Raw genomic sequence first — 15,207 nt, forward strand, 5'->3', positions numbered from 1 at the left:
TCAGGAAGGAAGGGGGGCATGTGGTTATCTTATGGGATATGATTGTTCTGCAGGATCATTCCTTAGCACTATCTTTGAAAACACTGATCATCATGTTCTACATATTTCATGGCATCAAAGATGAGCCATTCCTCAAAAAAGGGTAATGAAAAGCTTCCCAGAACCAACAAAATACTACTAGACTACATGTTCCAGTCTCCTACAGGATCACAGAATCAAGTTCACCTTGTAAAATTAGAATTACATTCTATAGAGAGCAATGAAAGTTTGAGTTTTTGCAGCCTTTTATTCTAATAGAAAACTATAAATGACACACACATCTGTGTGATACAAATGTGCCTTTATGGGACAATAAACCTGTTCAAACTGCGTAACTTCAGCAAGCTCCTAAGCATGATGCTTACAGGAATTTTATGTTTTGATTTGCTTGTTTAATTTAAATCTTGAAAATGCAGTAGTACTACACAGAAGGATGTAATTCTGCTCTACTCCAGAAAACCTAATATTTTCCTCAGTATTACTGACCATAATCTACTGAACATCTTTGTAATCCCTAAACTTATGTTCCTTTCCCTAGCATTCCATGGCTTTTATATTACACAGGGGAATAATGCTTTAATTGTCCCCAGTTCCTGTTAAAAATTATTGTACAAGTGAAGGACTGTTCTACTTTGGGACAAAACATTTCTGAGGCCAATTATTTATTGTTGTTCTATAGGTGAATACAATCCCTTATTTTGAAAGGATATTCTGGCGTTCCCAATAAATTAATAACTGATCTATTTGGTTAAAACCAATAACAATACAAAGAAACCAAAATGAAAGAAAAACCATTTAGTATATGGAAATGATATGCTAGGACTTCTATCATTGGGATGTGGAGGAAAATCATGAATAATTTTTGGTTGTATTTAAATCATATTTAATGTGAAATAAAAAACAGAGATGCCTTGAGAAGCACTAATGGATAATACATTTTATCATATGTGGAGAGCTTGCTAAAGGTACCTGAATCAAAGCAAAATTGAATTAATTCTGCTATGTTTTGTTTGCTCCCAGGGACTCAGAAAGTACTTGTAAACTACTGCAAAAGTCTTTCTTCATCCTGAATCTTTTTAATACCTCTTTAATACACTCTGTTCTTCTGGAGATAAAACTGATTCTAAGATATGACATGGCATGGCTTTTTAGTCCGCTGATACCATCTCTTTGGGAGATACAATCAGGTACAGGTCAAACATCTGTAACTGCCTATGTCATATATTAATGGAGATATAATGTCTGAAAAATTCCGAAGGCCACTCCAACATAGCTTTAAAGCTGGGATTACACATATCACAGTAATCTGCTTTCTTTTTTGATATTCTACCACACAAGGTTGCTCATGTAAGGGATTAAAAAATATACCCTCATATTAAAAGCTAATTATCTCTACAAAAGTTTAAAAGAAAGAAGAAAAGCTATCTTGCTTTGCAGTTACATTAAAACGTGGAAAAAGGCCAGGAGAGATATTTGTACCATTTTTTCTCATTTAATTTCTCCTCCCTTTTCTACTTTTCTAACATTACTTTCCCTTTACTTCTTTTATCCCTAAACTCAGGATATGCAGCTTAACCCTAAGTATGGTGCTGTGGATTTTCTGGAGGACGGAAAGAGGAGGGAAGGAAATACTTCTGAAAAAATGATACCATAAACTTTGGCTTTTTATATCTGAATCTTCTGGCTTTCACTTTCAAATTTGCCAAACATGGGACACTGAGGAATTTCTCTTTTGACTTGCCACAAATCTAATGACCATTGTTCATGGAGGGGGTAAGTGGAAATAAAACTTCTTGCAAGTCTCTAATCAAAACACAGTTTTGAACAAGTCACACCCAAGGTCCTAAGGAGTTGTTCCATAATCACCTCATTCCTTTCCCGTGCAAGAGAAAAACAATGTGAAGTCAGTGAAAGCCCACTGATTTCTATGTGCTCAAACATCCCCAAAATATGAACATGGAAAAATCAGTTTCAACAGACAGAAAGTAACAGTTGTTCCTGTATTTCTATTCTGTGCTCCCAGAGGAGAGGGGAGATATTTCGTCATTTCTGCTTTTCCCCATTCAATAGTCATGTAAACACAGTTTCTGAGGAAGGAGACTGTGGGTGGGGGAGATGATATAAACTTGTTGCTGTCTCTGGCTGTGCCAGGGTTCCCAAGTAGGGGGCTCAGAGGTGAGAAGTGGGGCATGTTCTGGGGAGTCAGAGAAGGTAAGAAAGGTAAGAGGAACTGAGAAAATTCCACCTAGGTTTTGCCTTCCATTTCAAGTTTTTCAGCCTCTCTCCTTATTCCATTCTTATCTCTCTCTCAAATGTTTCTGCTCTGTAGCAATCAGATGCCAAAGCTGATGTTCTTGAGTAAGTGTACATGTGAGAAGAGTGGTAGCTATGCCAAACTGGGTAGAATGGAATTTGGAAGTGGAGATTTGGGGCTGCTGGAGTGCAGGTCATCAAGAGACCTTTTGTGCATGAGCTGAGCCACACAGATGAGGCAGGATTCCAAAATCAAACATAACAGAGGTGTGGCAATGTAAAAATTTAGGAATTGCAGGGTGAAGAAGAGGGGTGAGGGTGCAGTACAGTTGATGGCCCTGCATATTATTCCCATGAAGCCCTTTGCACAGAAGGCAGTGATGATTTCCATACAGCCATTGCCCCACAGTGGGAAGTTCAGGTTTAAGTATTTTCCCAAGATGGCACATGTTAGGGTAATCATCAGGTTAAGGGACCAGGAAGAATCTTTTTTTTTTTTCCTTTCTGTTAAATTTGTCAAAGTGTTTTTCCTTCTTCCTCACAATATCTGGAAGAACATCATGTTTAAGAATGGGACATTATTGTAAAGTTGACAGTTTATAAGTAATAATTTTATCAGCCAGTGTTCAGTACAGCCAATGGGAGTTGGGTGGTAACTCACAAACCCCAATTAACTGGGAAAATGGTGAGGATTTGCAGACAGGTATCCTTTACAACTCTCACAGTCTCCTTTGTGAAGGCAGGAATTGAATGCTAGGAGCTGACCTGAAGTAGCAAACCCACTAAGTACTGGCCTGAAGCATATCAAATATTATACAGGACCCCAGTAAATCCTTGATTTTGGGAAGGGGAAAAGGGAGAAGTGAAAGGAAGACTCACTTTCTTCCATTGCTGTTAATAAAGTTTTCTGTGTGAAAATGTATCCCAGAGTCCATCTTTTCCCCTTCCCCGAGTTCTGCTGGAATTGCTATTTACACAGTCTGTTCAGCAGACTGTGAAACATATGTCAGATCCTCAGCTGGGGTAATTGGTTGTAGCTCTGTTAATTCTGGTGGAACAGTGCTGATTTATAGCAGCTGGGAATTTGGCCCTCTCCACTTATTATATAAATGCAGCTTCTGCCATTAATAACATGCGGCTTTAACAGCCACTCATTAGTTATGATTCCAAATGTTTAAAAGCTGTATGCTCAGTAGTCCATAGTACAAAATATTGAATGCTGCTCGAAAAAGCTCACAAACAAAGGCTGTCAGAACCATGCATGTGTGCCTTACAGGAGCATGTGCTATGAAGTACAAAAGAAGACAAGAAGTGGTTGTGAAGAGGAAGGAAGTGGGAAAGAACAGTGTTCAAACGGCCTCATTTAATGCACTTCTGTCTCTAGGTTAAAAAGTTGGTCAGCCTCCCTAACATTGCTACTTGGTGGCAGACACTGACTGAGTTGTGGTTTCAGCTATTTTGTTTCAGTACTCCATTGACATAAATTCTTGGAATTGAAGAACTCCATAGATGATGCTTTCATCCCATTTCCTGTAAATCCCTTTTTTCCTTGAAAATGAAACAACCATAAAATGTCTACGGTATTACCTGTGTTTGCTGGGGACCTATATCCATGTTTCTCAGGAGGCTGTTTAGGAAGGCTGTGACACTCTCCCATGGATAAATACTGTTGGACCCATCGAGGACTATGACGATGTCCAACTGGGTTTTACACTCTGCAACACAAATTGCCACATAAGAATTGATACTAACAAGGATCAAATAGATCTCATAGCTCCAGTTACTTTTGTGATGAGTAACATATGCATATCTTTCTGTAGTGAGGCTGAAGTGACGTGTTTGATGCTAACTGTCATTCATCCATTTTTGCATTGTAATTTACATGGCTTGTGTTCCCTTTATCAGCAAGGCACTCTCTTGTAAGCAGAAATTTAAGAATAAGATTAGATCACATAACCAGAGTATTTACCAGTGACCTCTACCTTCTTCAATGTTAATCTGCTCCTCTTTGCTTTTTCCAAAGAACCAGGTCTTTAAGATTTTTATCTATATTACTAAATTGTGTTTGTATTAGCTCTTAACATGCTGTCATTATTTTAAAAGAATCTTTTGGCCTTAAGCAAAAAACATAAGCAACTATTTTTAGCAATTGTGTTTGGATGTTACATAGCACTCTAATGATTGTTTACACTGAGATAAATTCCAAAAGTAGCAAGAATTTAGGTTATATATGGACAATGAAAACATTTACTTAACTTGGTAATGCTGGTAGCTAAGTTAAGCAGTTCATATTTTTTTGGTATGCCTATGTGTATACATTTGTCTTCTTTGGCCATTTGTATTTTCAGACACACAAGAGAATTTCTGTGGCATGCATACCTTGCACAGATGGAGCAATTGCCTCAATGATTTCAAAAGTGGAGCTGACATTAGAGCAAACTCCAGTTGTGTAATGCAGACGTCCACATTTATAAGCATAAAGTGGTCCACATGCCTTTAAAAGATGAAAAAGGGTGAAATGTTTTTGTTATGATACCTGAGGAAAAAACAGAGTTTTAAAATTGGCAAAAAGTCCTTTCTTACCAGAAAGCCTCCTTTTGGGTTAGTCACTAAGGTTGTTCCAAGAGTCATGTTTTCTTTTACTTCCACGATGTTAGGAACTGAAGTAGAAGCTATAAATAGATTAAAATGTTAAGTATTTGAGAACATGAAAACAAAATGTTAAAGTATATACCTCCTAGCATGAGCTTCCAGCTTCCAAAATAAAACCCAGACTGACATTGGTTTCATCAAATATTTTAGCACCCTTCCTCCTCCTTCTTCAATTGCAACAATCAAGAAAAATTTCTGAGACTGGCTTTTATCCCAGAAAATTTGCCTGAGTTGCTGTGTCAAATAGTTTTCTTGAACCACAAAAAAGAAAAGAAGTAAAAATAACAGCACAATGAAAGCAAGATATTACTATTCATAGAGTTTTTCTAATTAGAAAACAAATATTCTATTTTTATGCTATCCTGCTATAAATGACTTAACAGCTTTTATATTTGTTACTGTTATGTTACATTACTGACATTCAGGTTTGCAAGGGAAAAGAGGAGATAAAAAATACCATGACATGTGTATTTAGTGAAATTCATATTAACAGGAACTCTATTCCTGACTATATCACCTATGTCTTGACATGAGCAAGAAAATTATTAATATTTATCTGTATCATATTAAGATGCACCAGCCTGGTTCTGGCTAGTTATGTTCTCATGAGAATACTACTGATGGCATTATGAAGGCTCTTGTTGGCTTTAGAGAGCTTTGGAAAGGCTAATCCATGAATCTATATTCCATGACCTTCCTGGCTCCATGGCCAGGATTGCCAAACACGGTCAGGTAATGTCAGTCATAATAAAGTTTTGATAACACAGCCAAATGCCTATTCTAAAATCATGAAAATGTTTTCCATAGGACAATATGAAGCTTTAAAATAAAATTGGTTTTGATGTTGTAAACATAATTTCCTTCACGTGTAACTCTGAAGTCCTAAGTAACTTTTCTCTATCAAAACATTTCTAATGCATATTTACTAGCTAAAAATCTCCTAAGATCTGATCTCTATTATTCCTCCATGTGACATAGCTTTATTTTCTTTCATACCTGGTAAGTTTAGTTTCATGCAGGGTGATTGGCTGTCCCTTCCTACAGGACATTTGTATACATCTCCTGTTCTTTTCTCGGGTTGGCCAACTAACGGTGAACCAATAAGTACCCTGCAAATGAAATAAGATACCTGAAATTTCTTCTTTCTTAAAAGGCATGAAAGTCAGCAAATAAAACTTACAGAGAGCACAGCTGCAGCAAGTTCCATAATAGTACAAGATGGAGAGCAAGAAAAAGCAAAAGCAGCCATTTTATCTCCTCTTTATCAAGGACACAGAAAGACAATGTGCCTACATATCAAATAACACAATAAAATAACATTTTTTAAAATTTTAGTGGAAAACAAAAGCAATATTGGAGAGTGGATGATAAGTATTCAAAGTAATACAGAAGGAAATATCTGTTTTATTTAATATCTCCTTGATCTTTTATATATTTTAGAAGAAAATGTATTTTCAGTGACAAAAGACCAAATGCCAAAGGAGAGGCTGATAAGCACCCTGAAGAATTAATTCTTGAGTAACGTAAACCAGCACTGTAAAATACATCATTTTCCTTTCATAATAAAAAAAGAAAATGTTAAAAGGTTTATTAAAAGAAATTTCTAATTTTTAAAATGTGAAGGATTTTTATCCTGTGCATTTTTTTTTTCAGAATTTGGTGTGATCAAAAATCACGGTTCTCACAGAGTACTTTGTAAGCACCACAAATTAGCATCCACTCCTATATCCAATTTTCAGCAGGGAACACTGCTTAGAGATGAACACTGTTTTTGTTCTCACATCTTCATTAGCTACACTAAATAGCCCCACATTACTTGGCAGATAACAACTGTCTCCATTAACTGTGTAAGGAATAACTTGGATTAAATCAGAATTAAATCACACACTGGAAACAGAAATCCTGCCATTAATAGTAATAGTTCAGAAAGATCTGCTCCTGGACTATTAGAAGATTGTGAAGGGTTATTGAGAGACCCATTTCAACCTTAATAATAAATTAATGCATCCAGGCAGAAGATATTTGAATAGAATGACATCACATGTAAAATGTACAGATTAAAAAAAGGAAGGAGAATTTAAACCCAGTACACAATCCAGCTTCTAAAAAAAAAGCCGTATTGGAATAGCTCATTGTGATCCATTAAGATTTTTTCATTACTAATAAACTTAAGAAGTGGTCCAAAAGGCTATTTTGTCTTCTGCACATGAGATTTTTTTTTTTTTTTTTTAAGGGGACCTAAATTCTATTGAGAAACAGCAGCAGAACATGTGTTGCTGAAAAGCTTTATCTGTGGTATCTAGGTAGAGCTATAGAAGTTGACAAAAAGTATCACAAGGCTGCTTTGTATATTTAACTGTCAACCTACAGATTTCCTGCTCTGGATGTTGCTATTCTGAAAGCAGCTTGAAAGCTTGACAATTTAACAGCAGCTCTGGAGTTTAATTTCAGAGATGTTCGGATCTAGCACACTAGTTTAGATTCCTGTCTTCCTTCAGCTACTGGAAGAGTCGCCATTTCCAGCTCATATTATTTTTTGCTCTTGAAATGTTTCAGGACAGTTTACAACAGTACAGCTTACTTACTCTGCAAAACCCAGCTCCTAGAACGGATACCATTTCCTGAAGGTCTAAATTAGCGCAGAGAAGGTCATTATTATTCTCTCATGACCCTCATGCAGATGTATATTTAAACATCCTACAACCTGGGCAGACAAGAGCCAGCATTTTCAAAAGCAGATTCTGCAATTTTATTTCTGTGAACATCCTCTATGACTAGTGAACACTGTGCTGCAGTGGTGGACAGAATTGGAGTCAGACAGTCCCTGTCCTTGCAGGGGGGTTTGCTCGGGCACTGCAGAACAGTCTGACCTGGCTGTCACGCAGCTATGTGCCTGTTGTCCCAGGATGCCTGCAGGAGTCCCTGGGTTTATTAAGAATGTCAAATTACTAGCAAAGCTCTGGGAAATCTGCAAATAATGATGGAGATCTCAGGATTCCAAACCTTTTACCATTTAATCATTATTTCAGTCCACCAGCCCTGTGAAGTTTGGTTTTGAAAGGGAAAAGCATGAGCAGGTGTTTTTCAAAAGTCCAAGAAGCAATGATACCACTAAGGATGCCAAAATGCAACTGCTAATTGAGGAAAACAATATGGAAAAGTCAGGTTAAGAGGATGCCAAGTTCCAAATGTGACTATATTACCAATGGCAAGGCATAATTATTCTTTCAGAAGGGAAGGTGGAGTACTGTATTAGTAAATGTTTTGACAGCAAAATCTTCCCACTAGTTAAAAAACTCAGTTCAGACAACCACTGATGAAAAAGTTTAGAAAAAAAAAAAAAGTAATACAGATTAGTTAGGTAAACCAGGAGCAATTTCACTGCCAATACATTAACACAAACTAAAGATAAATAATGGTTTTATTTGATAAGGAAAAAAGAGGCCTCAGGCTTAACACAAAACGTTCTCAGCTCCATCATTGAGGCAATTTATCCACTTTGTGAACTAATTTACGTCTTTGAGAAACTAAATGTAGATGACATAAGCAGTAAAATTTATGTCCCTGGTTTCTTTGGGACTGTGCATTAATTTAAGAAATATGACTCATATGTATGGGGCATACTTACAAATAGCACCTGAGTCATTGAATAGCTGATAATTTTGGAGTGTCCATTTAAGAAAAGAAAAAGAGCTTACCATTTCCCTTCCTCATTTTCATACTGTTGCACTGTGTATCCAAACATGTCTTCCAGAGGGCCACTGAAGGTCATTGCATTTTTCACATCAACATTGGAAGAGCCAACGAGGTGAAAGAGAGCTTTAAAAAAAAAGTAATATGTAGCAATACACATAAACCCCAAGACTTTTAAGAAATCAAGGCTCAATTGTGTCTTAACGAGGGTAGAAGACAGGGTTTGAAAGTAGCATTTTGGACATATTTATCACAGCTGGTACGAGACATAAAATGTACTTCCTCACACATATAAACAGAGCTAACTAAATTCAGAGATGTTAGTAACTGGACTTCTGTATCCAAAATCTATTTTGCAAAGTCCATCACTCATTTGTAAATTGCAATTCAAATAGCTAAGTAAAATATTATTACCTTCAATAGTAAATAAAATAACATTTTAGTTATTTTTTACTCCTGTTAGCTCCATGCATTACTAATGTAAGAATTTTACACAAAATGTTCCTTCCCTCATTCAAGGTAGTAGTTTCCAAGTTTTTATTAACTTGAAATTAACTAATTTTTCAACTGTTTACAGAAGACACAGATAAGAAAAGAATGAGGAAAAGCATTTAGATGTATTTAATTTTAATCTATATTAGAGAGAAAAAAGCATATAATTTTCTTTTAATTCTATTTGCAGGAATCCAACATTTACCCACTTAGGAAAAGCTGATCTACAATGGTGGTGTTGGACTATGATGAGATCAGTCATGAGAGCAGATACTTCTTCAGACTGATTTCCCAAACCCTAAAGCTCAGTGATCATCATCAGGAAAAATACTGTAAAAATATGACTGTATAGCAAGTTTCAGAAAAATGACCTGGCTGAAAACTCCAGCTTGAAGTTATAACCAAAAGCCACTGTGAGATTCATTAAGAAGCCAAAATTACTATTTATATATAAAAATAAGGTTATTTATATATTTTTTTTAAAAAATTTCTTATAGAGATCTCTTCCATCTTCGTTCTGTTGAAATCAGTTTCAAAAGCAACCACTGACACTGCTGCTGCAGAGCTGTGTATTTAATTCACTAGAGTCAAAAATTGAATTTGTAGATCAAGACTACTTGAAAAGACAATTGTACACAACTTTCATTTCCTTTCAAAGAAGCATTTCATGATCATTTGCTAATATTTGACAGTTACATAAAAACACCCAAATCCATAATGCTGCATGTCAAAGCATCTAAATAATGTAGAGTTACTAAAATACATCTGTGATATTCATCATTGAGATGATGATACTCTCATAGAAAGTTTATTCCTATAATTAGGCTCCCAAGTGGTCAATACTAATCTGTCTCTCTCAGCATCTTATTTCCTGCTTAATGCAGAAAAGTTATCACAGAAGACTATTTATCACTCAGTAGATATTTCCAGTTTCACTGGACAGCAAAAAAGGAAGTTTCATTTGTGTTATTTTAGTTTTTCTTCCTGTAGTCAGAGTCAGGAAATATACAGAAGTGAACAAACTAAAACAGGGTTTATTCTCATTCTTCAGAAAAGATCCATTGCAAGTGATAAGAAAAAATTCATGGCTGACAGTTGGATGAGAAATAATTTGTCAGAAAAGAAATCCATGCATCTTTTGTCTTCCTTAAATCTTTATGTTTAAACAAACTCTGCTATGCCTGCTCATGTGCAATACCTGTTTTCTTTCCTCACTCTCAGTCATCAAAGCATAATTAAAATCAACAAAATAGACTTTTAAAGATTCAGTAATCACTGGTTCAAATATTGTGTTAAATTTCTGAATGAAAGCAATTATTACTTCTGACATCATGTGAGGGATTCAGACCATGTAATTTAGACTCCCAATCCACCTCTTAGAAAATGAAATGGTTCTAATGAGATCATCTGCTAAAGTAAGTGACTAAGTTCATTATTTAGCTGAAGAAAGGTAGATGCAAAATCTATCCATGTCGATTTGCCTCTTAAGATCTCCAGAAGTCTGTTCAATTTAGCCCCTGAATAAGATGGACAAAACATCCTTCTAGAGGTTGCTCAGAGGCATGTTTTTCCCCCCTTCTCACCTTATGATGATATATAAAACATTATGATATGAAATATTAAAGGCCACAGATTCCAGCTTTTCTCTTCTAATTTACTTTCTCCTAAAGTTACTGCAAGTTATTCTGTACTCTGTATACTCCATCACTGTATACTCCATCATCAGTCCATCATCTGCCGATAGACAAGGAATTTCCTCACAATGATGCAGTATTGACAACTACTGTGATTTTTACTGTGTGTTCACCATAGTAAATGGTCTTAAAGTTACCTCAATCTGTCATGTGATATTTTAAAAAATACACTTCTAATCCTCATAGCTATCACAGAAAGTTTGAAAATGTGAGATGCTAAAATAAGCAGACTAGAAGAGGAATGAAAAATTACACCTATTTGCTACTAACTCCCCAAATTCTCATGCTTCTGAGTGAAGTCAAATTAGAACCATCTTCTAAAAAATAAAGCTGGAGGAATCAAAAGAAGTTAGATGGGCCAGAATGGTCAGAAATAAAAAGAAGGTGACTCCACAAGGGGGAAATAGTCATGTAGACCTTGTTGATAAAGGATGTTTTGTATGCTGTTATATGTATTCAATGGGTAAACTGGGGAAGACAAATCCACTGCAGGTTACAAACAATACAGAACACACATCTGGTTTAGGAAATCCCCTCAGCTGGAAATATTCAGAAACTGGAAGAGGCACATTATATATGCTTGCTCAGTTATTTTTTGTCTTTAGCTACTGGCTTACATGTACTCCTGAAGACATGACACTGGACAAATATAGTCTTGATTTCATCCAGTATGGCTATCCTTTAGCTCTCTCCTCTTCCCATTCTATCTTAGCCAGAAATCAGCTTTGGTTTGATTTCATACACAAACTGTGTGGCATATTTTAACATCTAAATATATTACATGGCCTCCTGTGGTTTCCATGTCCTATTAAACATGAGCATAATGTTTCTGAATAAAAGTAATGATAAGCAGTGTAAGATTAACTTTAAAATAATTAATAGATTTAATGGTATCTTACTACATTTTCCACTGATTCTGTAAAAGGAAATTTTACTAGTCAAAGATGCGTTCAAAACTGCAGACAATAAATAGAATGGAGTTTATTGTAACCCACATTATACTGTTAATTAACAGTATAAAATCTACTGATTTATGGCAACCTAGCTTTCACATTTGTTTCATTTTTCAGCACAAAGAACATTTTACATGACCTGAGTATTCAGAACATTTAAAAATATCACTATGACTGTGAAAACAACACTTTATATTAGTAACAATATCTAGTTTGCATTATTCCAAACTTCCAGTTTCTGTCTAAGATGCATGCATTCTCATCTGTTTCTAGCAAACTTGCGTATATGAATTAAAAAGACTATTGGCAGAACCAATGTAAAAATAAGAGGTACAAGGAAGTTGAAAAGGATTCTTTTGAGAGTTATGGCGATTAATGAGAAAAAACCACATTTTTTTGTAAGGTACATAGTATTTGACTATATATTTAATCACAATTAATGTAGGTAAATTAAGATTTTGAATTATTTCATGTTATGTCAACAGAATAACTAAAAATACTGCCTAAAATCTGAAATGCAGTATATAAATGGTTATCAAAGGATAAAGCTGAAGTTCCAGCTATTAACTTCATGTTCTACAAGAAATGAGGCACTGTAGAAAACCTGGGACAACATCCTCACTGCCTCCTGAAACTGATGAGAACACTAGTTGATGCATGTGGCATTCTTTGCTGAGCACATTTTGTACCTATATGTGAAAGGTTCACACTCAGTCACCAGGACAACAACCCAAATATTATTTGTTACAAATCCAGAGTAGTAGCTCATACTTGTCCAGTAGCCACTATTTTTTTTTTCCTGTTTTATTTAATTAGATCTTTTAACCAAATGTTCATGCTGTCTGCCTGGTTATTCTGCCTCTAAACTGTGCAAAACTATACTTCCCTGGCACTTATCCAAGTGAATGTTGCCTGGACACTCTAACCTTTTCAGAGAACTGCAGAATAGACACTCTTATTTTCCTAGAACAGATGGACATAAACATAACCCGAACTGTAGAACAAAGCCTAATACCTGGCTTTTTACTGATAAAAAATAGATCACCACAAATCACCCACAATAAATGACATCATGAAGACTGATTTAGCCAAGAGAAGAGAGTAAATTCAGTTAGGATATTTTACCTGTGTACAGTCTGTAGCAAATAACGATTGTGTCCTATAAATGGTGGTTATTCTGAGAAATAGAGATGTTTTTTTGCAAAAATGGGAAAGGACAATTTTGCACTTTAAATTGAACAGGGTTTACGTGTTGGCTGCACACTATTTCTCCCCACCAGTGTTGTGGTCAAAGTGTTATTTTTGTTCCATTTTACACTTACTGCTATAGCATTTCAGTTGACTTTATCAATTCCTCTGGATTTTGCAAGAAGAGACTGAAACAAAGCAGGTCTAAGTGCAATCAAGAAGGACAACAAAACAAGTACAAATGTCTTGCAAATGTATGCACAACTGAGAAATGTTGGGAAACAAAAGAAGTTCCTAGCAGAAAAGAAATCCAAGACTGCTTCCATCCTGGAAAATAAAAGAGAATAGAGAAATCTAAACTGAGGATTAAGATAAGATTAAAACGTTTTATGGAGTTCTCCTATACCTAGAACTCTTGCAAAAATAAAATAAATTAAAAAATAATATTGCTTTAATGTCTTATACAGCACATATTACATCCAATGATGATGTGAGGATATTTTAAAGATCTTCAAACAGCACTCTAGTACAATACAGCAACACAAAACAGTGCATCTGATCAAAATGTACTGAAAGCTAAGTGACACTAGGAAGGATGTCCTAGTTTATAAGGCAAAAATTGATTGCCTTTAAAAGTATTTTATGCTGATATTGTGAAAGACTACCTGTCTCTGTTGTGATCTTAGAAAACATACAGAGTAAACAAACAGCATGAAAGGAAGCAATTGGGATGCTGGTGACAGTTACTCAAGTGAGGGAAGCAGAACTGGGACCATTGGCTTGGCCTCCCACAAAAGCTTATTTTCAAAATGGGGGCAATTAATACCATCCTCTGAAATTATAAAACTCTTTCCCTTGAGGAAACTGATACCACTGTATGTTGGCATGTGCAAGCCTGGGCTGCTGCTCTCAGCTAGCCGGAATCAAGCAGGTAGCAGAGAACAGACTGTGGTCCTCAAATAGTGCAGCACTGAGCCTCAGCAGATAAAACCTCCTGAAAGCTGGATCTTTTAGCTGAATCAACACAACACTGTGGATATGGGTTCAGAGCTGGACTACGTCTGGCTGGTAGCAAGGGAAGATTAAACACGCTGCTTGCAAAGACATAATTTAAAATGCTTTTTAAAAGTTCAAACACATGAAAGTGGATTCTTTGATGGACCAGCAAATAAGAGAATCTTCACATTTTATTTTTTGCTTTATTTGCGATAATGTCACTTCAGAATTATAACAGTCTTGTCTTATGAAAAAGAGATTTAGTCATAGGCATCCCAAGCAGAAGAAAATAGCCATGGCATGGTACAATTGCCATCTGTGAGCTCAGGGGCCACAGTGCTCTGGCTATTGTGGAAGGCCAAGGAGGCTGTAGTTGGAGTTCCTGCTGCATTCAGTTCTGGCTGGCTAAATATCAGGGTATTTAAAATAAAACTGTATATTAAGAAAAAAGTTTCAACTTCTGAAACTTTTTCAGTACCCCTTAAATCAAGCCTTTTATTTTTCAAGGCTACAAAAGAACCTTTGTATAATTTTGCCTCCAGCATTTTTTCTTTAATCTTTAACCTTTGAAGAGCAAAAGACTGACAGTCTGGAATGAAACCAAATAATTAAAAAAAAAAAAGGGCTTCTTATTAAAAGTAGATAAATATCCCCAAAAGACCAAGAAAAATATATTTAAAAGTGGTTTCAGATTCAGTAGCCACATACTTTTCAAAACCAATTAAATGCTTTGTACAACCCATAAATAATGCTTTCTTTGCTGATTTTGTACTGAATAATTTGTACTGGAAAATAGCTTTATAATGTGGTGTCAAGACTGAAAATATACTGAATCAATGCTTTGTAATGTGGTCTCAAATGAGTAACACAGTGCAACTGGCAAAACTTTTTGAAATACAATAGCAGAGACCAGGAATACATGCCCCACTCGGTAACAGACATCAGAATAAAACTACTTTGTTTAAAGTTTGGAAAGCAGTCCACTCATCAGAAAAATTCTTAGCAGTTTGCAGTTTCTCACAGAAGGGGAAAAGGAAATACGCAGTTACATACAGAAAGCTGTGAAGTCAGCTATGAAGCTTGTTCAGATGTACAGAGGCTTAGCAAATTTAGCAGCTTGATGGAAGTGAAACTCCTAGAAGATCTGCAGTCCAACTTTTGGATGTAGTTCTTCAATCAACAATTAACTCCATTCAAATCCCTACAATCTTTGTGTTCCCCTCTAGCTCCATTCTGCTTTGCTATCA

At 35.7% G+C, this 15,207-nt stretch overlaps 1 protein-coding gene across 2 annotated transcripts in view; it reads right to left on the bottom strand.

Moving 5' to 3' along the window:
• The window catches only part of ITGA1 (integrin subunit alpha 1), a 76,351-nt gene that overhangs the window by 38,255 nt on the left and 22,889 nt on the right, over window positions 1-15,207 (bottom strand). For both annotated transcript variants that reach the window (XM_026865447.1, XM_026865448.1), the window contains exons 2-6: window positions 8,643-8,763; window positions 5,941-6,053; window positions 4,876-4,964; window positions 4,672-4,786; window positions 3,880-4,007 (exon numbers count right to left, since the gene is read on the bottom strand). In XM_026865447.1, coding sequence (XP_026721248.1) covers window positions 3,880-4,007; window positions 4,672-4,786; window positions 4,876-4,964; window positions 5,941-6,053; window positions 8,643-8,763 — 566 coding nt within the window. The remainder of the gene's footprint in view (window positions 1-3,879; window positions 4,008-4,671; window positions 4,787-4,875; window positions 4,965-5,940; window positions 6,054-8,642; window positions 8,764-15,207) is intronic.

This window comes from Athene cunicularia (assembly GCF_003259725.1).
Source record: "Athene cunicularia isolate RWA chromosome Z unlocalized genomic scaffold, athCun1 chrZ_part1, whole genome shotgun sequence".
NCBI classification, from domain to species: domain Eukaryota; kingdom Metazoa; phylum Chordata; class Aves; order Strigiformes; family Strigidae; genus Athene; species Athene cunicularia.